This window comes from Neophocaena asiaeorientalis, unplaced genomic scaffold, assembly GCF_003031525.2.
Source record: "Neophocaena asiaeorientalis asiaeorientalis breed wild unplaced genomic scaffold, Neophocaena_asiaeorientalis_V1.1 scaffold197, whole genome shotgun sequence".
In the NCBI taxonomy this organism is placed as follows: Eukaryota; Metazoa; Chordata; class Mammalia; order Artiodactyla; family Phocoenidae; genus Neophocaena; species Neophocaena asiaeorientalis.
Window position 1 is genome coordinate 4,177,809 of NW_020174703.1, and position 26,163 is coordinate 4,203,971.

At 36.3% G+C, this 26,163-nt stretch overlaps 1 protein-coding gene and 1 pseudogene across 1 annotated transcript in view; both read right to left on the bottom strand.

Annotated features, from left to right (window-relative positions):
- The window catches only part of DCBLD2 (discoidin, CUB and LCCL domain containing 2), a 71,210-nt gene that overhangs the window by 29,038 nt on the left and 16,009 nt on the right, over nt 1-26,163 (bottom strand). Inside the window, exon 2 of the mRNA XM_024759283.1 lies at nt 9,584-9,721. Within this exon, the coding sequence (XP_024615051.1) occupies nt 9,584-9,721 (138 nt within the window). The remainder of the gene's footprint in view (nt 1-9,583; nt 9,722-26,163) is intronic.
- Nucleotides 10,913-12,086, bottom strand: LOC112409223 (geranylgeranyl transferase type-2 subunit beta pseudogene; annotated as a pseudogene).

Consider the following 26,163-nt stretch of genomic DNA (forward strand, 5'->3'; position numbering starts at 1 on the left):
TCAGATCATATATAAAAGTTAACTCAGGGCTTCCCTGGTGGCGCAGCAGTTGAGAGTCCGCCTGCCGATGCAGGGGACACGGGTTCGTGCCCCGGTCTGGGAAGATCCCACATGCTGCGGAGCGGCTGGGCCCGTGAGCCATGGCCGCTGAGCCTGCGTGTCCGGAGCCTGTGCTCCGCAACGGGAGAGGCCACAACAGTGAGAGGCCTGCGTACCGCAAAAAAAGCGCAAAGAAACAAAAAAATAAACAAACAAAAGTTAACTCAAGGTGGATCTAAATTCAAGAGCTAAAACTATAAAACACTTAGAAGAAAATACAGGTATAAATCTTGACTCTGGATTAAGCAATAGTTTCTTAGATATGACACCAAAAGCATAAGCAAATACATAAAAACACATAAACTGATTTCATCAAAATTTGAAATTGCTGTGCTTCAAAGAATGCTATCATGAAAAAGAAAGATAAGCCAAAGAATGACAGAAAATATTTGCAAAGCATGTGTCTGATAAGGATCTAGTATTCAGAATACGTAAGGAATTATTACAACTAGACATTAAAAAGACAACCCAATTTTTAAAAAAATATTTATTTATTTATTTGGCTGTGCCAAATCTTTAGTTGTGGCATGTGGGATCTAGTCCCTGACCAGGGATCGAACCCAGGCCCCCTGCATTGGGAGCTCGGAGTCTTAACCACTGCCAGGGAAATCCCTAACCCAATTTTAAAAGGAGCAAAGGATCTGAATAGACAGTTCTCCAATGAAGATATACAAATGGCTAATAAGCACATGAAAAGATACTCAACATGATTAAGTATCAGGGAAATACTAATAAAAATTACAGTGAGATACCGCTTTATACCCACTAGGATGACTAGAATCAAAAAAACAGGTAACAAGCGTTGGCAAGGATGTGGAGAAACTGGAACCCTCATATATTGCTAGTGAAATTGTGAAATGGTGCAACTGCTTTGGAAAATGGTCTGTCAGTGCCTTAAAAGGGTAAATACAGAGGTACCATATGACCCAGCAATTCCACTACCAGGTATATACCCATGAAAATTTAGAACATGTGTCCATACAACACATGTACACAAATGTTCATCAACTGATGAATGGGTAAACAAAATGTGAAAGAAGTGGTATATTCATAAAATGAAATATTACCTGGCAATAAAAAGTGCTCATACATGCTACAACATGGATCAACTTCAAAAACATGCTAAGTGAAAGAAGCCAGTCACAAAAGAGCACATATTACATGATTTCATTTATACGAAATATCCAGAATAGGCAAATCTAGAGAGATAAAAGTAGATTAGTGGTAACCTAGGACTGGAGGGGGTTAAAGATTAGCGAATGGGTAGTGATTATTACTTGATTATTACTGACTACAGGGTTTCTTTTGTGGTGATGAAAACGGTCTAAAACTGACTGTGGTGATAACTGCACAACCCTAAATATACTGAAAATCAATGAACTGTACATTTTAAGTAGATGAATTGTACGGTATGCGAATTATCTCAATAAAACTATTAAAATCTTAAAAACAAGAAAGAAAAAGAAGCTATCATAGAAGTAGTAATAATTTCCTTTCATATACAGCATATTTGCATTGATGGATGAAATAAGCTTAGTAAAAGACAGAGCCAGGATTGGCAGTTTGTTTATTTATTCATTTGATCATGCATTCAACAGTTTTTAATAAGTATGTATTATGATCAGGTGTTCTTCTAGGTGCTATAGATGGAGCAAAGAACAATCAGACAAAAATCCCTGCATATATGAAGTGTACCTCCTGTGGGGGTAAGAAAAAATAGACAATGTAAATAAGAAAAATATATAGTGTATTAGTCGATAATAAATACACAAGAAAAATAAAGGAAGGAAGTTAGGGAAAGTTAAGGGGTTGCAATTTTAAGTAGAGTGGTCAGGGTAGGCCTTACTGAGAAGGAAGCATTTGAATAAAACTCTAAAATAGGTGAGGGAGTGAGGTATTAGGTATGTGGATAACGGAGAACAGTCAAAGGGAATCACAAAGGCCCTCAGAAGGAAGTATGCCCAGCATTGTTGAGGCCAGAGTGAACAAGGGGAAGACAAGTAAGAGATGAAGCCAAACGAGTCATGAGAAGCCATATCCTAATGGCGTCTTGGAGGTAAGGACACTGGGCAGAATGAGATGGGACCTTCGATTTAATAGGATCACACTGATCACTGGGTTGAGAGTAGACTGAAGGGGAGAAAGGGCAGAAACAAAGGTCGGGGAGAAAGGGCAGAAACAAAGGCCAGGGAGAAATCTCTTGCCATAACTGAGGTAAAAGTTGATGGTAACGTGAACTAGTGTAGCAGTGGAGGCCAAGAGATGTAGTCAAATTCTGATATACGTACATATATATTCAGAGAGGTGGTGATGGATGTGAAGTTTGAGACAGAGTCAAAGATAACTTGAAGGTTTCTGACCTGCAGTAATTAAAAGTATGCATTCCACGTAAAGTGCTTAGGGCAGTGATTATAATAGTAAGTACTGATAAAGTACTCATTGTCAGCTCAGTTATCAAGCTGGATCCACTCTAACACAATACTAGCACACAATACTAGAAAATCAGTGATATATGTTCACAGTGAAGAGCAGTATTTAATTCACTCAGTTCTCAACTAAGAGCTTCTGGATGGGAATTTTTTTTTTTTTTTTGGTAATTTTACTCCAATATTTAATACATACAAAAGAATACTTATAACATATACATTGCTACATGAAACACCAAATATACTGTGAACTTCATTTGGGTGCTCTGGAACAGCAGGGAATGGCAGCAGTAGTAGTACGCAGAACGCCCTCAGGGATTCTGCTGAAGCTCACAGCACTCCATTCCCTCATTTCCCCCGCGCGGCCCAAAGAAGAGGTGGCATCTACAGTGCACATTCTACACTAGTTTTAGCAGCAGAGTCTAACCCAAAGTGAGTGTGATCATAATCCCTATAAAAAGAGCTGCTCTAACCTTTAAAGAGGAGGCAGGCCTCCATTGGGTTTTGAAGGCAGGATTATGTGACCATGAGGAAGAGCCCAAGAAAAATACGAAAACAAAGATGAGCCAATAATCAACAACAGGATGACAGATTTCAGGGTTTTCTTAATGAAGACATCAACATCAGATTTTCTAAGACAGCTCTAACTTAGTTAGCAATATTACTATGAGGCATAATTGATATCCTTACACAGGGTTTTATTTAAAGTACAATTAAAATTTTTTCTAATATATAGTAACTGCATAGGCTTGGGAACTTCCTAGTTATTCCATGAAATATTTTTTAAAACATGATACCTAATGTTAACCCACATGTAATACCATGAAAATATGATATTTTATAAGTTCACAAATAATAAAAAATATCAGCATATTGGCTACTTAGAAATATTTTTGATTGACAGCACTGTCTATTCCTGAGATTAAAGGATTGTGAAAGAGATTTAGATTTTCCCCTAATTAATACTCTGTTTTGTGCTCTTGAATAAATTGAAAAGACTCTCAGCAGTGTCAGTACCCATCACTTACAAGAGTATATCACCAACTATATTAGCTGCAGGGTATAATTTTTGTCCAGCTGAAGCCATTTACTTCTGAGGGAAGGGATGCTTGAGTGCCTTTATTTATTCTAACTCAAGGAAGCATAAAGCACTGTAACTAAGTAATTATATTTACCAGAAAGAAGAAAATACACAAAGCAAGACAATGTATACTACAAATTCTTCTCCTTTATTTGCTCTGAAATTCTTTTAAATAACAAATTCCCCAGAAACTGAAGGGACCCGAGGTCATTCTTTCCCAATTCTCACTTTGTCAGCAACCTTGCATTGCAGGTGTACAGATAGCTACTTGTTCAAGAGCTAGAGGATGTGGGACAAGGCTCATCTTTCTGCTAAATTCTTGTGGCAATATTATTGTGTGACCTTGGGAATAATTCCTTGTTTCCACGATAGGAACCTGGCACTGATCTGTACCATGTGCAATCTAGTGAAGGGAAATTTACGTATATAATAAAACATAATTTACCGTGATTCAGCATCAACTAACATTTACTAAGTGGCAGATAATTTATGTGGTACTTTACATCTAATCTCCTTTTACATACTGAGAATAGAGAATAAATCTTGTTTCTCTTAGAAATATTACAATGCCATCTATGGAAGCTGAGTCCACAACAGAAGCTCAGGGAAAATTTTCTCAGATGAAAACAATTTTTTTTTTTTCACAGATGATGTAGGCATGGCTCAGTTGCCTAAGCAATAAGTCAAATAGGCTACAAGCTACATATGGATAGATCAAACCCTCTCCACACCTAAATTCCTATATACTAAAAAATGAACATAAGACATATTAAAGACATTATAAGACATATTGAAATAACATAAGACATCTTATATTAAAATATAAGAGACATTAAAAATATTAAAGATTGTAAGACACATTAAAATTCTTTTGTAACCTAGTATCGAGGACACTAATAATATCTTAGTAAGAGTAGCAGTGAATGAATTTGTCCCCCGGATAGCACAAGATAGCACAAACACATACTTAGCCCCTTAAAAGAATTGCTAACTTACTAAAAAAACCAAAAAAAACAAAACACATAGAAAACACTTAAAATCATTAAGGTGCTCTTGAGGTTATCTGTCAGTCTGAAATAAACTCTCTCTCATAAAGGTGAATTGCCTCTTTGGGTTATACCACCTTAACAAATTAATTCTGTTTATAAATTTCTCTGCAAAATTGGTAACACTTTATTCATCAGCACCTTTGTTGTACAAGTTGACATCAAAATACAGATATTTTTCTGTGTGTATACACACAAACACTATACATATTCATTTGTGTATAAATAAGGACAAATCTAAAAATATGCATGTAAACTGAGACTTCATTAATAAAATCTTACTAAATAGTTTAAAAGTTTTAAAACGTTTGCCAGACACAACAACAAAAATTAGGAACGCAACAGAAAAACTAAAAATAGAAACATAGCTAAGTGTAGCACTCAAAACAGAAAGGATGCTATAAAATTACTGTACAATTAAGGTAGCAAAAAATCTAAGGAATTCATGCTCTATTTTCAAAACCAAAAACATCCCATGCAGGAAAAAAAAAACCAGTTACAGAAATCTGGACTCTATTAGAAAGGAGTTCTCTATTCCACCCTTAGGTTTCATTTACAAGTTAATATAATCCGATGGAAGATGGAAGAAATGGAAAATATTTGCAAAAAAATGTGGTTAAAGAATGTAGCAATTAAAACCTTTTATACTATCGGTGTTAAGTCTAAAAATAACCCAGCATATAGCAATAATAACCCTGTCAAATGGGAATATTTGTCAGGCTCAGCTGTCCCCAAGTCCTAAGCACATTGTCAGGAGGCAATGAATAAACAAGTGTTTATGAGTTCCAATTAGGCAGCATGTTAATACATCTACATTGGATCATTTTATTTCACATGTAATTTTAAACTAGTTCCTGTTTTTTCCTAAAAAAATAAAGGCAAACTTTAGAGTGACCAATACAAAATTCTGGATTGGTAAAATTTGAAGTAATGAGGTTTAACATTACTTTTTAAGTGATAATTCATGTTCTAAAAAAGGAATATCAGACTATCACTTTTCAGCTGGTCATACACATATATATGTGTACACACACACGGATACACACCCCACCCCAAATTGATGGCACATAACAAACAGAGGCTGCCTTAAAAGACCAGAAGCTATCAATGCAAATGCAGACATGCCTTCTGAGCTCATTGTTCCGTAACTAAAATTACCTAAAAAATTATTGCCCAGAGTCATCCTAGAAATGTTGAGCTTTTCTTAGAAAGTGGTTTATGTTGAACAGATTCAAAACCAGGAATTTAGAGCAAATCACCTATAAAATTTATTTTATTTTTCAAGTCCAGTGGTAACTACTGTTTTTTACATTTACATTTTAGAATGAAAATGTCGGTATCATTTATTATTCTGGATTAAAAGAACTGAGTTACTGAGTCTGGAGTGGCTGGCTTTGACTCTCTCAGTAAGACCAGCAGTAACTAAGGAGTTTCTCTCTACAGAACTTCTAAACAGTGGTTGCTAATATGTTGCCCAGGATATGTCTAGGATCCACGTACATCTTCATTTTCAGATGAAAATTTCAATTTCAGAAAGTCTAGTTCGAATCTGATGGAATTATACCAACTCAGAGTAAATTACTAATCCTCTAATTATTACTGAAGTGTTGATTAATATTTTTATCTGTCTTTCTTTGCTACTCAATAGAAACAGGAAAACTTCCTTTCACTGGTGGATAAAATCTTTCAAAAATGAGGTTTCCAGGTGAAAATTAAAAGTGGTAATTGTCAATGTAAAAGACTGGAAACTACTGCTCAAAGATCATTAAAAATAACAGAGAGGAATAAAACCATTAAAGTTATAAAAACTAGACCCTAAAGTGAAGAGCACACCAGGTACAGTGCTCCAGACATCACCGAGGCACTGTAGCAGCTCAGCACCTCATCCAAGAAGCTTCTTTGTATCTGAAGCCTCTTACTTCAACATAAACTCAGGTAGAATGAATATTAATCCTTTGAAATGTTTCCCTGTAGAAGATATGTCTGGTTCAAAAGTCTTTAAAAAGAATTAAATTAGAATCTGGCCTAATTCTGGAGCTACTTTTATAGCAAGATCTCTTAATTTGGTCATCTCTGATCCAGTCCCCTCTAAACAGCCTCTTACCTGGCCTCCCTACAATTCTTCCTCTCTCTCTTGGGCCCATTCTTCACAGATCAGGGAATCGTAAAAACAAAAACATAAATCCAGTCACATCACTACCCTGCTCTAACAGCTTCCATGCACTTTTTTGGGGATAAAACTCCAACCCTTACATTTTCTGCAAGGCCCTGAATAATGTGACTTACCACTCATTCATTTCACCCCAGCTGTGCTGGTTATTTTTCCAGTTCCTCCAAAGCTCCTTCCCACCCTAAGGCCTTTGCACCTGCTGCTCTCTTCCCTACAATGTTCTTCCCTGTATGTCTGGAACCTCCAATTAATCCTTTGGTTCTGGGCTCAGAAGTGGTTTCTTCAGGAGAGCTTTGCTCTTCACCAATCTTCTACTCCCTGCACCCTTCTGGCCTCTCATTATTTGAATGTTTCCTTCATCATACTTATAACTGCAATTAAGTAACCATGTGTTTAATGCCTTTTTCCAACCCTGTACTGTAAGCCCTGTGAAGGTGTGATTGCGTCTGTCTCATTTACTGCTGTTTTCCCGGTGCCAGGCCTATTGCAGGAAATAAGGCACTGAAGGGAATATAATTTTGCAATGGGCTCTTGTAAGAAGTAATGAAAATTAGTCTATCTTACACAAAATCATGGCTGTATCAACCACACATCACACTATAACGTTAACAAGTCTTTGTGACAGTTTAACAAATGACGAAGCCAGTGAAGCAAGATTTTTCACAACTTTTTCATTCCCAAATACCCTAAACCGTTAACTAGGTTATTAAGCTGGGGACATGTAGTGATGTTCCTTGAAAATATTCATGGAATTCAGCGTGGCAGCTAAGTTTCCTGGATGGAAACAAACTGAGACTCTCAACCAAAGTGCACCAGCCTTCAAATGAATGAGCCATTAGAAGAAATTATGTCTGAAAGGCCACCCAAGAAGAAGTAATATGAAATTCAACCAGTGTTCTCTTGAACTTAGCCAATTCACTTCAAATGAAACAAATGCTTGATGGATGGGTAAGAACGCACAAAAACATTAAGAAAAAATTCAGGAGCAAGCTGTGAGATGAGGATTTCCCAAGATGATTATGACTTTGTAAAGTGTTACTATAAAGAAGTTCCTGATTAAGGTGGATATTTCGAAAAAATCTTTGGAAGCTAAGAGTCATCTAAAATAGTGACATAGCCATTTTAAATCTGGCATAGATGTATATAAGTCTACAATATACTGATTGTGGTATCTGAGATGATTGTCAATTCTTAAGAAACTCTAATAAGGGCATTTAGGTTTCCGTGGATCAAAAGCTCCATAATTTAAATATCCAATGTAAGAAACTTTTTTTTCTAAAGAGGAGATACTTATTTTCCAGAAACCTTTAACTCAATAAATAACAAACAGAGAAAGGGGAAAATATGAAAACACAAAATAAATAATTTAACCTGATACTGTGACCAAGAAACTTAAGAAGAATAAGAAGCAAAGTAATTATCTTCTATCCTCTCACCCATCAACCCAAGACTTTCACAAAGTAAAACCGAAAGGATGGAAAGCTATCATTTCACTCTGTGTTTTCTACCTTACTCTTCTGATGGTGGCGGGCGGGGCAGGAGTGGGGAAAGTGAGATGTGTGTGTGTACAGCAGTCAAAGGGGGGAAACTAACATTTGTCTTCTGCCTACTATGTTATGTGCCTACAGACACTAAACATGTATTATTAGATTTAGTCCTCACAACTAACCCATTTACAGATGAAACTGACAGAGGTGAAATGACTGGTCAGAGGTCACTTGCTTAGTACATGGCAATGGCAGGCTTTGATTCCAGGGCTACCTAGTGCCCCTTCTACAACACCACACTGCCTTAGTTTTCCTCGTTCTGTCAAATATATTAATTGTTCATTTAGCATAACATTTCCAGTTCTTTTCTTTCCATTATTCCATGCAAATGAGTTTTCTTTTTCACTCTAAGGGATTTTATTAGTCTTCAAACATTGTTCCATAGCTTAGAAATTAAGGGAAAATAGACCTTTTTTCACACAGAACAGCTCTCCTCTCTCACACTCTTAATGAAACTTTAATTAGACAGATAGTGTGTATCTATTTCACTTAATAGCCTTGCTTTTAATTCCCCCCTTCAGATTCTAAATATTAACAATCTAGAAAATATCTCATGTTTATCTTGTAGTGTCTCAGAGAGCATTCCCCAGGTTATTCCTGGTGCTATGCAAGTCTCTTCTTTGAAAAGAATGGTAATATGGTTTTTAACACAGTAAGATGAAGTGGTAAACTGTGGATAATAAAGCTTTAAATTGATACATTTCAGTAACTGATCGATTTTTTTTTTTTTTTTTTTTGCGGTACGTGGGCCTCTCACCGCCGTGGCCTCTCCTGCCGCGGAGCACAGGCTCCGGACGCGCAGGCCCAACAGCCATGGCTCATGGGTCCAGCCGCTCCGTGGCATGTGGGATCTTCCCGGACCGGAGCACGAACCCGTGTCCCCTGCCTCGGCCGGCAGACTCTCAACCACTGTGCAACCAGGGAAGACCCACTGATAGATATTTTAAAGTTATTATCATTTGTGTTCCAATCTTATAAAGGTGGAAAACTTAATATTTCTTCTACTAAGGAAAGGTAAGTATATAAAAAGTTAATATACTTAATTTTTAAAATTCTGAAACTGATCTAATTTTGTCAGATTTATGTATGTCGTATTAACTGTTCAGTCTTCCTACTGTATTCCAAACTCAGATAACAGGTACTCAAAGAAAACATTGCATTTTTGTTTTCAGAAACTGTAAAATGTGGGAATCATGATATAAAGTGAAAATTACCTTGCTTATCTATAACCGAGTAAGAAGCCAAAAATCCTCGTCCAGAAACATGAATTCCACTCATGAACAGCACTGTAATTTCATTGCTTTTTGATTCAATTGAATGGTTCATTTGCAACCCCAGACCACAGTATTTGCCTAGGAATCAAAGAAAAGCAGATATTTGGTGTGATTCATGAAGTCAATAATATTTACAATGTAGGTAAAAGAATCATAATAATATACCAAACTGGGCATTAAATTAATCTAAAATGACTAGAATGTTTAATGATGAAAAACTCACATTACTCTGGAGAGAAAAAAATTCCAACTAATAACTGTTCAAATGATTCAAAAGGAAAAACAGTGTATACAGGCATCACTGACCTTATAATGACTCAGTTTCCTGTGAAATATATTTATACTCTTTAAAACTATGACAAGGAATTATAACAAATTAACTTAAAGCATTTCATGCAGGCAGGTGGCTCATAAGTGAATTGACAGTCAAGCAGTAGTATTCTTAACATGTTCCCCAAGGGGGAACAGATTCTTGAGCTCCGGGCACCCCTTAAACCTTTTACAGACCTTCTCAAGTTTTCTTCCAAGAATTGTTGGACTTCTGTCAACCCCTTTAGGTGATCATATCTAGTCCTACAGCTTTAACTATGATATGACAATTCACATTTATACCTCTACATAGTCTCTTCCTTGAACTTCAGATGCATGTATCTAACTGCCTACCAACTTTTATCCTTTAATGTCTAACAGACATGTAAAAAATAACATATCCTCCCTCAGTACAGATCTAAGTTTATTAAGATAAAAGGGCAGAAAAAAAATTAGAGCAAGATATCCACCAATAACTAATAAAAATGGGTTTTTCTTTTTTTTATTCCCAAATTTCAGCCATTTATTTTTTTTCATCTTTTAATTCCTATGGGGTTCATCAATTCTTTATCAGTTAACATTCTCATTGACAAAGACCAATTTATATTAACTATAGTTATATATAACATATCAAGGGAGTACATGGGAAAATCAGAACACAAGACTTCATCAGCTAAATAGAGTTCAACTCAGTTTGCTGTTATGGAGACAAACAAGATAAATATATTGAAGCATAAACAAAATATTACGCTCAGAATAACAGCATTCCAGAAGGAAATGGAAAGCTGAAGATACAATAAACGTCTCTAATTTACAATATGTATAATTATATAATTTATTAAAATCAACACAATTCATGTACAAAATATTAACATGGCAGCCATTAAGTTTGTTAAGCACTTCAAATACTGAAATGTTAAGACAGTAAAACTACACTAAGCACCTTTTGCATCAAGGGATCTAATCTAACTCACTAGGTTCAGGTTGAACATTCACTCTCTGAAGTATTTCTTCAGGCATGCAAAAAACAGGGCTAACAGGTTTAATCTGTTCTTCTCCCAAAAGTGACAATCCAGCAATTCCAAATAGAGTGTGAAAAGGATCTACCACATCTCCTGGCCTGTCCGCAAATCCTCCCGTTTCTTCATCTTGACATGCTACTTGACATGAAACTGTGCAGTTTCTGTCAATCCCATGAAGCCTTCCAATTATCTTTAGGGAAGCCAACACCCACCAAGAATAGCATACATCTGGTAACTTCTCTGGCCTTCCATTGAGTCCACCTGATGGAAGCTGTCGTTCACAAAGCCACCAACCAAGTAAATCAGAATTTACTGGATGCAACTGACTAGTAATAGCCCGGAATCCTGCGCAGCATGGGATTCAGAACCTGGCCTGCAACCAAATCCACCATCAAAGTTCATACATGATAAAACAAATTCGATTGCCTTTTCCACATTAATAGCATCCAGCTTCCCCAATAGAGCCAAAGTTGCCACCGCACAAAAAGAGAATCTTGTGTTGATTTCTCCCTATTATATAAAAGTAGATTTTCACATCCCATGAAACAGCTGGACTCTCCTGCCTGCACTGCATTCAGCCCTTATCTTTTAGACTGGCCCCCTCTGTTCCAGTACTCCTGTACGCTGATATAACTAGCGCAGTGCATGCTGGAACTTCCAGCAGACGATTAACTCCAGTTAGACCAGCTGCTTAGTGGGACCCCAAATAACTCCAGTGAAAGAACCATCTTCTTTCTGTAGACTCTGAACATATTCCACAACTTTATTTACATCAATAACATTAATACTATCATAGAGAGTAAGAATCTGGACAGCACTAAGAGTGTACAAAAGATGAGGATCATGTCCAATACTAGCACTTATTCCACCACACTCGTGTTGACAAGACTTAATAAATGTCAGAATTTCTTCTCTATTCATGCGATGTAGCTGTCCCATGAGATCCATTACAGTCAGACCCCAATAGATGCCATTCATTCTCAAATATTCAGACATACAGTATTCATAATCATCTTTGAGCCATAGGATGCTATATAATCTGCAAGCTTCTCCACTAATAGGGTGTCGGGTGCATCTGACTTGATAATAACATCCTTCTGTGGTGTGCCCATGTCTGAGACCGAAAAAAGCAAAAATGGGTTTTTCTTATGTGCCTGGTAACTTTAACAAATTCTGAATAAAAAGTTCTAAAAGTATTTTAAGTTGAACATCACTTGATGTCCATTTTCAAGGACTATACATTTTCATGTGAGTAGAAAATGCTAAATAATCAACCAAAACCCCCATCAGAACTGGTAAGGGAGATAAGGTCACAAGGTCGATATACAAGTCAATTGTAAACAATAACCTAATCAAAATGGGCAGAAGACCTAAATAGACATTTCTCCAAAGAAGACATACAGATGGCCAACAGGCACATGAAAAGATGCTCAACACTACTAATTACTAGAGAAATGCAAATCAAAACTACAGTGAGTTATCACCTCACACCTGTCAGAATGATATCATCAAAAAATCTACAAATGATAAATGCTGGAGAGGGTGTGAAGAAAAGGGAACCCTCCTACACTGCTGGTGGGAATGTAAATTGGTGCAGCCACTATGGAAAACTGTAAAATAGAGCTACCATATGATTCAGCAATCTCACTCCTGGTAACATATCCAGAAAAGATGAAAACCGTAATTTGAAAAGATACATGCACCTCCCTCCCCCCGCCAATGTTCATAATATAGCAGCACTATTTACAATAGCCAAGACACAGAAGCAACCTAAGCATCTGTCAACAAATGAATGGATAAAGAAGATGTGGTATGGGACTTTGTTCGTGATCCAGTGGTAAAGAATCCACCTTCCAATGCAGGGGACGCGGGTTCCATCCCTGGTCGGGGAACTAAGGTCCCAAATGCCACGGGGCAACTAAGCCCACGTGCCTCAACGATTGAGCCTGCATGCTGCAAACTACAGAGCCCAGGCACTCTGGAGCCCAAGCACTCTGGAGTCCATGTGCCCTGGAGCCCACACACCACAACTAGAGACAGAAAACCCACAGGCCACTAGAGAGAGAAGCCCATACACTGCAACAAAGACCCGACACAGCCGGAAAAAAAAAAAAAAAAAAAAAAAAAAAAAAAAAAAAAAAAAAAAAAGAAAGAAAAAAAGACAAAAAAAGAGACGTGGTATGTATGTGTATGTGTATACACACACTACACACACACAAACACACACACACACACAATGGAATATTACTCAGCCAAAAAAGAATGAAATATTGCTACCTGCAGCAACCTAGAGAATATCATACTAACTGAAGTCAGAAAGACAAATACATGGTATCACTTATATGAGGAATCTAAAAAATAATACAAATGAATTCATTATAAAACAGAAACAGACTCACAGACACAGTAAACAAACTTATGGTTACCAAAGGGGAGAGAGAGGTGGGGAGGGAAAAATTAGGAGTATGGGATTAACAAATACAAACTACTACTGTATATAAAGTAGATAAGCAACAAAGATTTACTGCGTAGCACATGGAATTATACTCAAAATCTTGTAACAGCCTATAATGGAATATAACTTGCAAAAAAAAAAAAACCTGTCAATCACTATGCTGTGTACCTGGAAACTAACATAATATTGTAAATCAACTATACTTCAATTTTAAAAAATCAATTTTATTTCCATAAACTAGTGACAATCTGAAATGAAATTTTTAAAGCTTAATTTATAATAGCAACAAAAAGATTAACTAAAAGATACATTTAAAAAAAAGAAATTCAAAACCTGTACATTAAAATATGCAAAGCTGCTGAAAAAAATTAAAGAACTAAATAAATCAGGAGATATACCAAGTTCATGGACTAGAAGATTCAATATTGTTAAGATGTCAGTTCTCCCCAAGTTGATCTACTGATTCAATGCAATCCATATAGAATAGCCAAAATAATTTTAGTAAAGAAGACAGTAGAGAGACTTACATTACCTGCTTTTAAACTTACTATATAAAACTACAGTAATCAAGAAGAGTGTGGCATCATCGTAAGGGCAAATATCTACATTAATCTGAATGGAGCAGAAGAGAGTCCAGAAATGAACCTACTTACAACTATCAACTGATTTCTGACAAAAGTGTCAACAGGGAAAGAACAGTCGTTTCAACAAATGTACTAAGCCAGTTGGATATCAATATGAAAACACAACTTAGAACTTCACAATATACACAAAAATTAAGTCAAAATGGATCATAGATTTAACTCTAAGCACTAACCTTATAAAACTCTTACAAGAAGACATAAAAGAAAACTTTGTGACTTTGGGTTAGGCAAGGATTTCTTAGATTCAAAACCGAAAGCATAATCCACTGAAGAAAAATAATAATTAGGATTTTATCAAAATTTTAAATGTTTGCTCTTTAAAAGACACCATTAAGAAAATGAAAAAAACGACAGGTTAAGAAAAAATATTTGCAAAACATTAATCTGATAAAGACCTCACATCTGAAATGTGTAAAAAACTCCTGTAACTCAATCAATCCAATTTTTTTAAATGGGCAAAAGATTTAAACAGACACTTTAACAAAGAAGATACACTCAAGGCAAATAAGCACATGAAAAGGTGCTCAACAGTATTAGTCATTAAAGAAATGCATTATTAAAACTAATGAGGAGATACCACTACATACCCACTAGATTAGCTATAATCAAAAAGACTGACAAAACCAAATATTGGTAAGAATGTGGAGAAACTGAAACCTTCATACACTGATGATGGAATCATAAAGGGCACAGCCATTTTTGAAAAACAATTTTGGCAGTTTCTTAACATGTTAAACATAAAATATACATATCATACATTTCATACAACCCAACAATTCCACTTCTAGTTATCTTTTATTTGCCCAAAACAAAAATGATGAACCTCAAAAACATTATACTAAATAGAAGAAGCCATTTATGATATTTCTAGAAAAGGCAAAAAAAAAAGATAAAACATAGGATCAGTGGCTGCTTGGGACCAGGGGTGAAGTGGGAACTGACTCTAAATGGGCACAAGGGAACTTTTTGGTGTGATGGAAATTTCTAAACCTGCATTTTAGTGATGTTCACCCAGCTATATAAATATACTAAAACTCATCAAACTATACATTTAAAATAGGTGAAATTTATGGTATATAAATTGTATCTCGATAAAGCTTTCAAAAGAAATGCAAACATTAAAACAATTTTTATTGTGAGGTGTTTTGCACAAAGAAAAAATAGGTCACAGAATCAGACACAGCAGAACAAGAACTTCAGAGATCTATTTCATGCCCCTTCTGACAGCTGAAAAAACTGAATACCAAACATCAAGGTGTGCATACACGCACGAGTGTACACACACACACACACACAGGTCTTAGGTGTTTGCTATGGTGTTCAATATAAAATATGTCTTGCTCATCCTTTCTTTATTTTTTAAATATTTATTTATTCAGCTGTGCCGGGTCTCAGTTGCAACACTCCGGCTCTTTGTTGCCGAGTGCCGGATCTTTATTTGCAGCATGCAAACTCCTAGTTGCGGCATGTGGGATCTAGTTTCCTACCAGGGATTGAACCCGGGTCCCATACATTGGTAGTGTGGAGTCTTAGCCACTGTACCACCAGGGAAGTCCTTGCTCATTCTTTCTTTAAAAACACCTACTGTGCAAAAAAAAAAAAAAAAAGCCTTCTATTGCTAAATATGGAATGCAATTTAAATATAGCTATTAATATTTTTAACTTTCAAGTAAAACAACAAAGAACCCTATAACAGTTATTATCTGAATATACAAGAAGAAAAGATGATTAAGTCTTTAGATTGTTTAATACTAAATAACTTAGAAACAGTCTGATAAATAGGACAAATATTAAATACTGTATTATTTTTGAATACTAAATATTAAAAAATAATGACCTAATATTAAAACAGAGCAATATAATATGTACTTCATGTTATTCCAAATATTACCTCAAATACTAAAAATATTAGACATTGTATAATTTGTTAGCAAAACCAAATGTGTGCAGAGCCAGGGCCCATCACATTAAATCTTAAGGCCCAGTGGGAATAGGTAAAAGGAAGAAAAATTGTATCAGCTAGAATCTTTACATAAACCAGTTAACTCTTGTAAAAATGAACAACAGGTTCAGCTGGGCTTACCAGCACTAGCTGTTCTTTGCCATTTAAGGATTTTATTACAAGGCTCATAAAGGTGCTCAGTACAAATACTGACTTTTCAGATACTTTTAGATACAAACAAAAAAGGTCATATTTAAATGATCATAAAGAATATGATCATGACACACAGAAGTATCCTTACTTTATAAAAATTATATCATGTATACAAATACTAGGAAATTCCAAGTTATTAGATTTAAAAGTGAAAGTGCTCTATGAAAATAAATAATTGACAAAAATATATTCTTGAAGTGACACAAAAATTTTTTTAACCCTTTTATAATATAGACATAATCATAAAAGTATTTTCTATTAGCATTGCAGTTTTACCTCTTGTTTATTTAGGGTTCTCTTGTCAACTGAAATGTGTATAAATTCAATCTGTGGTAGAAACAGAACATTTTTTTAAAACCCCTCTTTTTCTGTGAAACTCAATAGGCAGTCCTAAAGAATCCCAATTTAAAAAAATAACAAGAAGAAAAGAAAAGTGCAACAGCTCTCCTTGCTTAAGTGAGATCAATATATACCAGATAAACACCTATTTTCACCTCTTATTCCCAGCCAGGATGATGGTATCTCTCCTCACTTGGCTTGCCTTTGATCACAGGTTTTACCCATTATACAAGTAATACAAGCACTTGGCAAAATACTCTGGGAAAGAAAGAAGAAAATTCATCCTTAATCTGGGCCAATATACTCGTTAATTCTCTAACTGCTTTCCCCAATTAGTTATTCAAAGGTACTCCTGAATCAACAAGAAGCATTTAACTGCCAACAATTATAGGTTCTGCTGATGGCTCTCAAAGCCAGCCAAATTTGTTAGAAGTTTCTCATGGATAAATAAGAGAAGAATTTCAAAAAACAGTATATGGATATAGAAAAATATAATTATAAAAGCTAATCAAATATTAATCACCATAAAACCCATGACACACTGGTTTATAGTCTAAAAGAATCCATGTTCTGGGCAAATAAAAATGTTTGAAAAATCATTAGCCCTTAGGAAACTAGAAAAAAAAAGCAAATTAAATCCAAAGTAAGCAGAAGAAAAGAATTAGAACAGAAATCGATCAACATGAAAACAGGAAAACAATGGAGAAATTAATGAAACTAAAAGCTGCCTCTTTGAAAAGAAAGTCAGTAAGCCTCTAACTAAGAAAAAGAGGACACAAATCACTAATATCAGAAATGAAAGTGGGGACATCATAATATTAAAAAGGATAATAAAAGAATACTATTAACAACTCTATGTCCACAAATTTGATAACCTAGACGAAATGTACAGGTCCTTGAAACACACAACTTGCCAAACACATACAAGAAGTAAACAATCTGAATAGGCCTATATCTATTTAAGAAATTGAATCAATAATTAATAGTCTTTCAAAAGAGAGAACACCAGGCACATATGGGTTCACTGGTGAATTCCATCAAACATTTAAGAAAGACATCACACTAAATCTCTACAATCTCTTTTCAGAGGACAGAAGCAGTGGAAATATTTCCTAACTCATTCTATGAGGCCAGCATTACCCTAAAACCAAAACCAAAGACATTACAAGAAAACTACAGACCAATACCGCTCATAAAAATAGATGTAAAAATACTCAACAAAATATTAACAAATACAATTCAACAATGTACAAAACAATTACACACCATGATCAACTGTGATTTATCCCAGGCATGCAAAATTTGAAAATCTTGCATGCCTGGTTCAACATTTGAAAATCAATGCAATTCATCACATCAAGAGGCTATAAAAGAAAAACCACATGATCAAATCAATAGATGCAGAAAAAGCATTCGACAAAATCCAACATCCATTCATGATTAAAAAAACTAGGAATTGAGGAGAACTTCCTCAACTTGATAAAGCACATTCCCCCCAAAAACCTACAGCTAACATCACACTTAATAGTAAGAAATTAAAAGTTTTCCCAATATCAAGAGCAAGGCAAAAAATGTCCCTTTTCACCACTCCTGTTTAACATTATACTGGAAGTACTAGCTAACATAATAGGACAAGAAAAGAGGAAAAAAGATCATACAGATTGGGAAGGAAGAAATAAAACTCTCTTTGTTCATAGATGACACAATCATCTGTGTAGATAATCTAGAAGAAATAACAAAAACTCCTTTAATTAATAAGTGATTACAGCAAGGTTAATATACAAAAATCATTTGCTTTCCTATATATCGACAACGAACAAGTGGAATTTAAAATTAAAAACACAATACCATTTACATTAGCACCCTCCAAAATGGAATACTTAGGTATAAATCTAACAAAATATGTATAAGATCTACATGAGGAAAATTACTAAACTCTGAAGAACAAAATCAAAGAACTAAATAAATGGAGAGATGTTCCATGTTAATGGACAGGAAGGCTAAATGTTGTCCAGATGTCAGTTCTTCCCAACTTAATTTATAGATTCAATCTGAATAAAAGTGCCAGCAAGTTGGGATGATTAGATATTCATCTGTAAAAGAATGAAACTGAATTCTTATCTTATACCACTCACAAAAATTAACTCAAAGTGGACTAAAGACTTAAATGTGAGGGACTTCCCTGGTGGTCCAGCAGTTAAGACTCTGTGCTCCCAATGCAGGGGGCTCGGGTTCCATCCCTGATCAGGGAACTAGATCCCGCATGCCACAACTAAAGATCTCGCATGACACAATGAAGATCCCGCATGCGGCAATGAAGATCCCGTGTGCCACAACTAAGACCTGGCACAGCCAAATAAATAAATATTTTTTAAAGACTTAAATGTGAGACCTGAAACCATGAAACTTCTAGAATAAAAAACAAAGGCATAAGAAGTTCCTTGAGGGGCTTCCCTGGTGGCGCAGTGCTTAAGAATCCACCTGCCAATGCAGGGGACACAGGTTCGAACCCTGGTCCATGAAGATCCCACATGCCACAGAGCAACTAATCCCTTGCACCACAACTACTAAGCCTGAGCTCTAAAGCCCGTGAGCCACAACTACCGAAGCCCATGTGCCTAGAGCCCAGTGCTCCGCAACAAGAGAAGCCACTGCAATGAGAAGCCTGCACACTGCAATGAAGAGTAGCCCCCACTCGCCGCAACTAGAGAAAGCCCGTGCGCAGCAATGAAGACAGCCAAAAATTTAAAAAAACCAAAAAGTTCCTTGACATGGGTCTTGGAAATGATCTTTTGGACATGACACTTAAAGCACAAGCAGCAAAATAAAAAATAAACAAGTGGGACTATATCAAACTAAAAAGCTTCCCTAGAGCGAAAGAAACCATCAACAAAGTGAAAAGACAACCTATGGAATGGGAAAAATATCTGCAAACCATGTATCTGATAAGGGGTTAATATCCAAAATATATAAAGAACTCACACAACTCAATAGTAAAACAAAAAAAAAACCACCTCAATTAAAAAATGGGCAAAGGGGACTTCCCTGGTGGTCCACTGGTTAAGACTCCATGCTTCCACTGCAGGGGGCATGGGTTCAATCCCTGGTCAGGGAACTAAAATCCCGCATGCCGCCCTGTGCGGCCAAAAAAAAAAAAAGGCAATAAAAAAAATGGGCAAAGGACCTGAATAGACTTTTCCAAAGAAGATATGTGAAAGTACATGAGAAGATGCTCAACATAACTAGTTATTAGGGAAATGCAAATGAAAACTACAAAAAGATATCACCTCACACCTGTTAGAATGGCGATCATCAAAAAGACAAGAGGTAACAAATGCTGGTGTGGATGTGGAGAAAAGAGAATCCTTGTGCACTGTTGGTGGGACTGTAAACTGGTAGTGCCATTATGGAAAACAGTATGGAGGATCCTCCAAGAATTAAAAACAGAACTACCATATGATCCAGCAATTCCACTTTTGGGAATATATCCAAAGGAAACAAAAACACTAACTTAAAAAGGTATCTGCACTGCCATGTTCACAGCAGCATTATTAACAATAGCTAAGACATGGACACAAACTAAGTGCCCAAAGATGGATGAATGAATAAAGAAGTTGTGGTACATATACACACAAAAGAATATTACCCAGCCATAAAAGATGAGGAAATCCTACCACGTGCAACAACACTGATGGACCTTGAGGGCATTATGCTTAATGAAATAAGTCAGACGGAGAAAGACAAATGCTATATGATCTCACCTATATGTGGAATCGAAAACAAGAACAAACGCATAGAAAAAGAGATCAGACTTGTGGTTACCTGAGGTGGAGGGTGGGGGGAGGGGAAATTTGAAGAAGGTAGTCAAAAGGTACAAACTTCCAGTGATGAGATAAATTAAGTACTATGGATGTAATGCACAACATGATGGCTATAGTTAACATTGCTGCATGATATATAGGAAAGGTGCTAAGAGAGTAAATCCTAAGGGTTCTCATCACAAGGAGAATTTTTTTTCTTTTCTTCTTTTTTATTATATATACATATATAAACACACACACATGAGAAGATGGATGTTAGCTGAACCTATTGTGGTCATCATTTCACAATGTGTGCAAATCAAACCATCAGGCTGTATGCCTTAAACTTACACAGTGATACATATCAATTATTTCTCAATAAATCTGGAAAAATATCCCAGCAAGTTACTGGATATCTACAAACAGATTCTAAAGTATATATAAAGACAAAAGAGCCAGAATGGAAAACGCAATACTGAAGGAGAACAACAAAGTTGGAGAACTGACACCTCTTGTCTTCGAGACTTACTATAAAGCTACAGTAATCAAGACAGTGTGCTACCGGTCAAAGAATAGACAAACAGATCAATGGAAAAGAATAGAGAGCCCAGAAGATCCACATAAATACAGTCAACTGATAAAGGAGCAAAGGCAATACAACAGCGCAAAGATAGTCTTTTCAATAAATTGTGCTGGAACAACTGGACATCCACATGCAAAAAAAAAGAATCTAGACACAGACCTTATACTCTTCACAGAAATTAATTCAAAATGGATCACAGACCTAAAGGTAACATGCAAAACTACCAGACTCCTAGAAGATGACCTAGGAGAAAATCTGGATAATCTTAGGTATGGTTATGACTTTTTAGATAAAACAGAAAATGCAGGATCCATGATAGAAATATTTGTTAAGCTGGATTTCATTAAAATTAAAAATTTTGGCTCTGCAAAAGGCAATGTCTAGAGATTGAGAAGACAGGCTGGAGACTGGAAGAAAATATTTGCAAAAGACGTATCTGGTAAAGGACACATCTGATAGAGAACTCCTATCCAAAATATATAAAGAACACTTAAAACTCCACAATAAGAAAACAACCTAATTTAAAAATGGGCCAAAGAAGATATACAGATGGCAAATAGGCATATGAAAAGATGCTCTACATTATCTATCATCAGGGAAATGCAAATTAAAAACACAATTGAGATATCACTGTACACCTATTAGAATGGTCAAAATCCAGAACACTGACAACACCAAATGCTGGTGAAAACGTGGAGCAACAAGAACTCTCATTCACTGCTTATGGGAAAGCGAAATGGTACATCCACTTTGGAAGACAGTTTGTGGATTTCTAACAAAACTAAACAGTCTAACCATCCAATCCAGCAATCACACTCCTGGGTATTTACCCAAAGGAGTTGAAAATTTATGTCCACACAGAAAACTGCACATGGATGTTTATAGCAGCTTTATTCATAATTGTCTGAACTTGGAAGCAACCAAGATGTCCATTAGTAGGTGAATGGATAAACTGTGGTACATCTAGACCATGGAACATTACTCAGTACTAAAAAGAAATGAGCTATCAAGCCATGAAGAGACATGAAGGAACTTTAAATGACTAACACTAGTGAAAGAAGGTAATCTGAAGAGGCTACATATTGCTTGATTCCAACCATACGCCATTCAAGAAAGGCAAAACTATAGCGACAATAAAAAGATCAATGGTTGCCAGAGGTTGTGGAAGAGGGATGAATAAGCAGAGCACAGAAGACTTCTAGGGCAGTGAAAATACTCTGTATGATACCACAATCATGGACAAATGTCACTGTGCAACACCAAAAAAAAAAAAAAACATTAGCCACTAAGGAAATGCAAATCAAACCCACAATGAGATACCACTTTACCCCTACTAAGATGGCTAGAATAAAAAAAGATAACAACAAGTGTTGACAAGCATATAGAAAAATTGGAACCCTCATACACTGCTGGTAAATGGTACAGTCACTTCAGAAAAAAGCCTGTCAGTTCTTCAAATGGTTAAACACAGTTACCATATGACTCAACAATTCTACTTCTAGGCATATACCCAAAAGAAATGCAAACATACGTCCACATAAAAACTTGCACAGGATAGCTCACGGCAGCATTATTCATAACGGCTAAAAGGTGCAAATATCCTAGGGTAAACTGGCACGGAGAGATGGTGATAAATCTGAAAGAAAGAATGGTGTGATCCTTTGGAAACAGAAGGAGCTGTGAGAATTGAGATGACCTATCTAGAGTCTACTACGGGAGAGAAGAAATCTCTTGCCTTCTGGGAGAAGGAAAGGCTGTATCTCTGAATGGGAAGAGATGTTAGATGTTAAGTGGATCATCTATGTGAAGGCCTGGATGCTGGAGGGGGTTGGGTGCATGGCTGTCAACACCACAGGAAACTTAAACAGCAGTAGAGTGGGAAGAAGCCTTTGAGGAGAAAGTGGCTAAGAAGTCCGTGAAAGCTCCAAAGGAAATAGAGTTCAGGGGCCCAGGAAAATGTGGCAGGAGCTAGAACCAATAATCTCTTTGTAATAATTCTAAGTGGAAAAGTCATTGTTTATATAACGAATTCCTTTACCATAGAAATTCATGTTTCTATTTTTTCCCATATTTTAGATAATGATGCAATAGATTTGTTCATATGCACAGCCTTTTTCCCCCATATTTAAAATAATTATTGAGGCCAGATTTTTTAAAATTACAGGGTCATGTTGCCTTCCAAAAGAGTTACACTGATTTACATCACTACCTCCAATATAGGTTGAGAGTTTATTTCAAGGCAGCCTTATTACCACTTTTTTTCCTGTTTATAAGTGCTTTTAAAAATTCTATAAACTTTATAAAAATTTTGAATATAAGGAGAAAAGAAAATCATTCTTATATAATCCTATTACACCAAGATAACCACTAGTAACACTCTGAAGGGTACCTCTCAATGCCTTGGCTCTCACCATCTGTTAAATGAAAATTATAGTACTATTTATCTCATAGGGTTACAGCCATCATTAAATGAACACACATGTGTCTGTGTACATATACACACACAAGCACAGTATTCTCTCTTTATTCATCAATTCATATACTTGCTCTTATTTAACATAAACCACACCTACATAACTGCTTTTCAGAAAGGCTGTATGAATTTATTCTGCCCCCAGTAGTATTAGAGATAAAAGAAACTTGGTAATTTTCTATTTTCTTGATTAACTAGTGAAGCTGAATTTTCCCAATGTGCACTGACTTTTAGAATTTCCTCTGGTATGTGATCCTTTTATGCTACCCCTGACCCCTGGTTTTAAAAAAAATTAACTACTTCTATATTACAAATATGGCAAGAGGGCGATTTTCTTGGGTGGGCCTCACCTAGTCAGGTAGGCCCTTTAAAAGCGAGTGTTTTCTCTGGTTAGTCACAGAACCGGAAATTCAAGAGACGCATGCCAGCTGGCCTAAAAGAAAGCAAACATCTAGGTGGTGAGCTAGCACTCCAGACGGCCTCTAGGAACTGAAAGCAGTCCCTGGCCGATCGGCAGCAGGAAAATGAGGACCAGAGTCTTATAACTGCAGGGAAGTGAATTCTGCCAACAACCAGTGAACTTGGAAGAGAAGCCTCAGGCCAAGATGAGAACCGCATCTCCAGCTGATATCTTGATTTCAGCCAGGCAAAACCCTGAGCAGAGAATCGAGTCATGCCAAGCCCAGACTTCTGACCTACAGAAACTGAGATAAGAAATTTTGTTTTTTTCCCCTCCATTCAAGATTGGCTTGTATTTTGCATAACTAAATATCCAAATACAAACAGTTTCTATGTACTAGACCCCAAAAGGTTATTTTCCAAAGAATCAATAAAAACAAAAATACATTTCCAAGTTTAATGTCTTTTTCCCTACTTTAATAGAACTTTTTTTTAACAATATATCTAAGAATTTAGTCTGTTCAGAATATTTTTTGGCAAAAAAATCAGTCATAAAATACATGTAAACTTTGTCTACAGCCTTTTCTGAGTTTTCAACACCCATGTCCCTGATAGTAGAACACACAAATGAGTCAGTTATACAGAGACTTGATCAATTTAGTATTTTCTAAGTCATTTCATGTTTAATGTAGTTCAGATCCAAATTTCCACTCACCCTCTCGTCTTCCCAAGGATGGCATATAGGTTAGAACTACGTGAATTCCATATATCAGTGGGGAAGGAGTGTCTGACCCAAAGCCATCCCTGGTCATTGATCCATGAGCTCTTCCATTTCCTTATCTTGTTACATCTGTTGGTGCTTTTCTTAGTCATTCTCCACCCTTCTGGGAACGTTTAGATGCTCTCTCATACTTTTCTCTGGGGTTTTGACTGCATGTGTTCCTCTTCCACTGGGTCATGGAACCAACAGCAAACCAATGTTTCTTCTATTGCTCTTCTTTCAGGATCTGCTTCATCTGCAGGGCTAAAATCAAGGTATCAGCAGAGCTGATTTCTTCTGGAGGCTCTAGGGGAGAATCCACTTTCTTGCTCCTTCCAGCTTCTAGAAGATGCTGGCATTTCTTGGTTCCTGGCCACATCACTTCAGAAATTTTGACGTTTTAAGCTGCTCAATTTGTGGTAATGTTATAAAACAGAAAACTAATACAATGTGAAATTTACTTTGGTGTATAGTAAGAATACCTTGCTTTTGGATGATCAAATCTGAGATAAGTACTATAGTATGCAAATTGGAGTGTATATATGGCTTAGGCCCTCAATTAGCAGACAGATGTACTTTACTTGCCCTTTTGGCCTGTATAGTTTTGAGCCTAAACTATTTCAAAAATGTTTGAAGTACTTGCCAAGATTTAAAAAATCTGGAAACTCCACATAAATTCTGAGTTTCTGGCTTCTCTTGAAACACCACAAGAAAAAAAAAGAAGGAAACCTGGGCTAGTTTTCCAAGTGGTTGTACCTAAGTAATGGATGTCCCTTTTGAAAGGGAAAAGTCACACTCCAGTTTGCCATAGCATCCACCATTCCCTAATGTCCCCAGTCCTGAAGCTCAGTTATCACTTATCATTGTGGCAATGCCGTTATTATAACCTAGTCCATTTCACTCATTTATTTTACCTGTCTGGCCTCTGTTGGCAGTATATACGTATCCACCTGAATAGAGCTTAGAGATCTTAAGGATATCATGCCTCTTCTAATACCCATACCAACTACACTTTAGGTAGATGATGAACAGCAACAAATTAAGCTCTGGAAGATGGTAAATAAAATACTCTGTATTCAAAAGAGAGGAGAGATCCATCTGATTTCAGATTGACTAGAGGTGGGGTTAATATTGTCATAAAGCTTAAGAAACCTGATTTATGTTCTCAACTAAGTGGAAGATCATTTAACCTATTGAGAGGTGTGCCATGGAACAATGCTCCTTTTAGGAACTTGCAACTTAGAAAGATAAGGTGAAGAATGGGGAATTATTTGAGAAAGCAAAAGCACCATCAACTGTCCACCTCTAATAGAAATGGAACTTGCTTAGAGAACATCACTCAATTTACAAACAGACTTGGGGACAGCTTTTTAGGGCCCATGTACAGAAGCACCTCTAATCTCAAAAACAAAACTTAGAATTCCCAAAGGAACTAATTTACTGAATATCCACGCACTGAGCTAGGTATGTGCTAGGGATTCAGTGATGAAACCAGATAGGCACAGTGCTGCCCTCAGAAAACTTAGTGCAGTGGGACAGGGCAAGTGCACAGCTGAAGCCTCTAAAGTACAGAAGCCACTG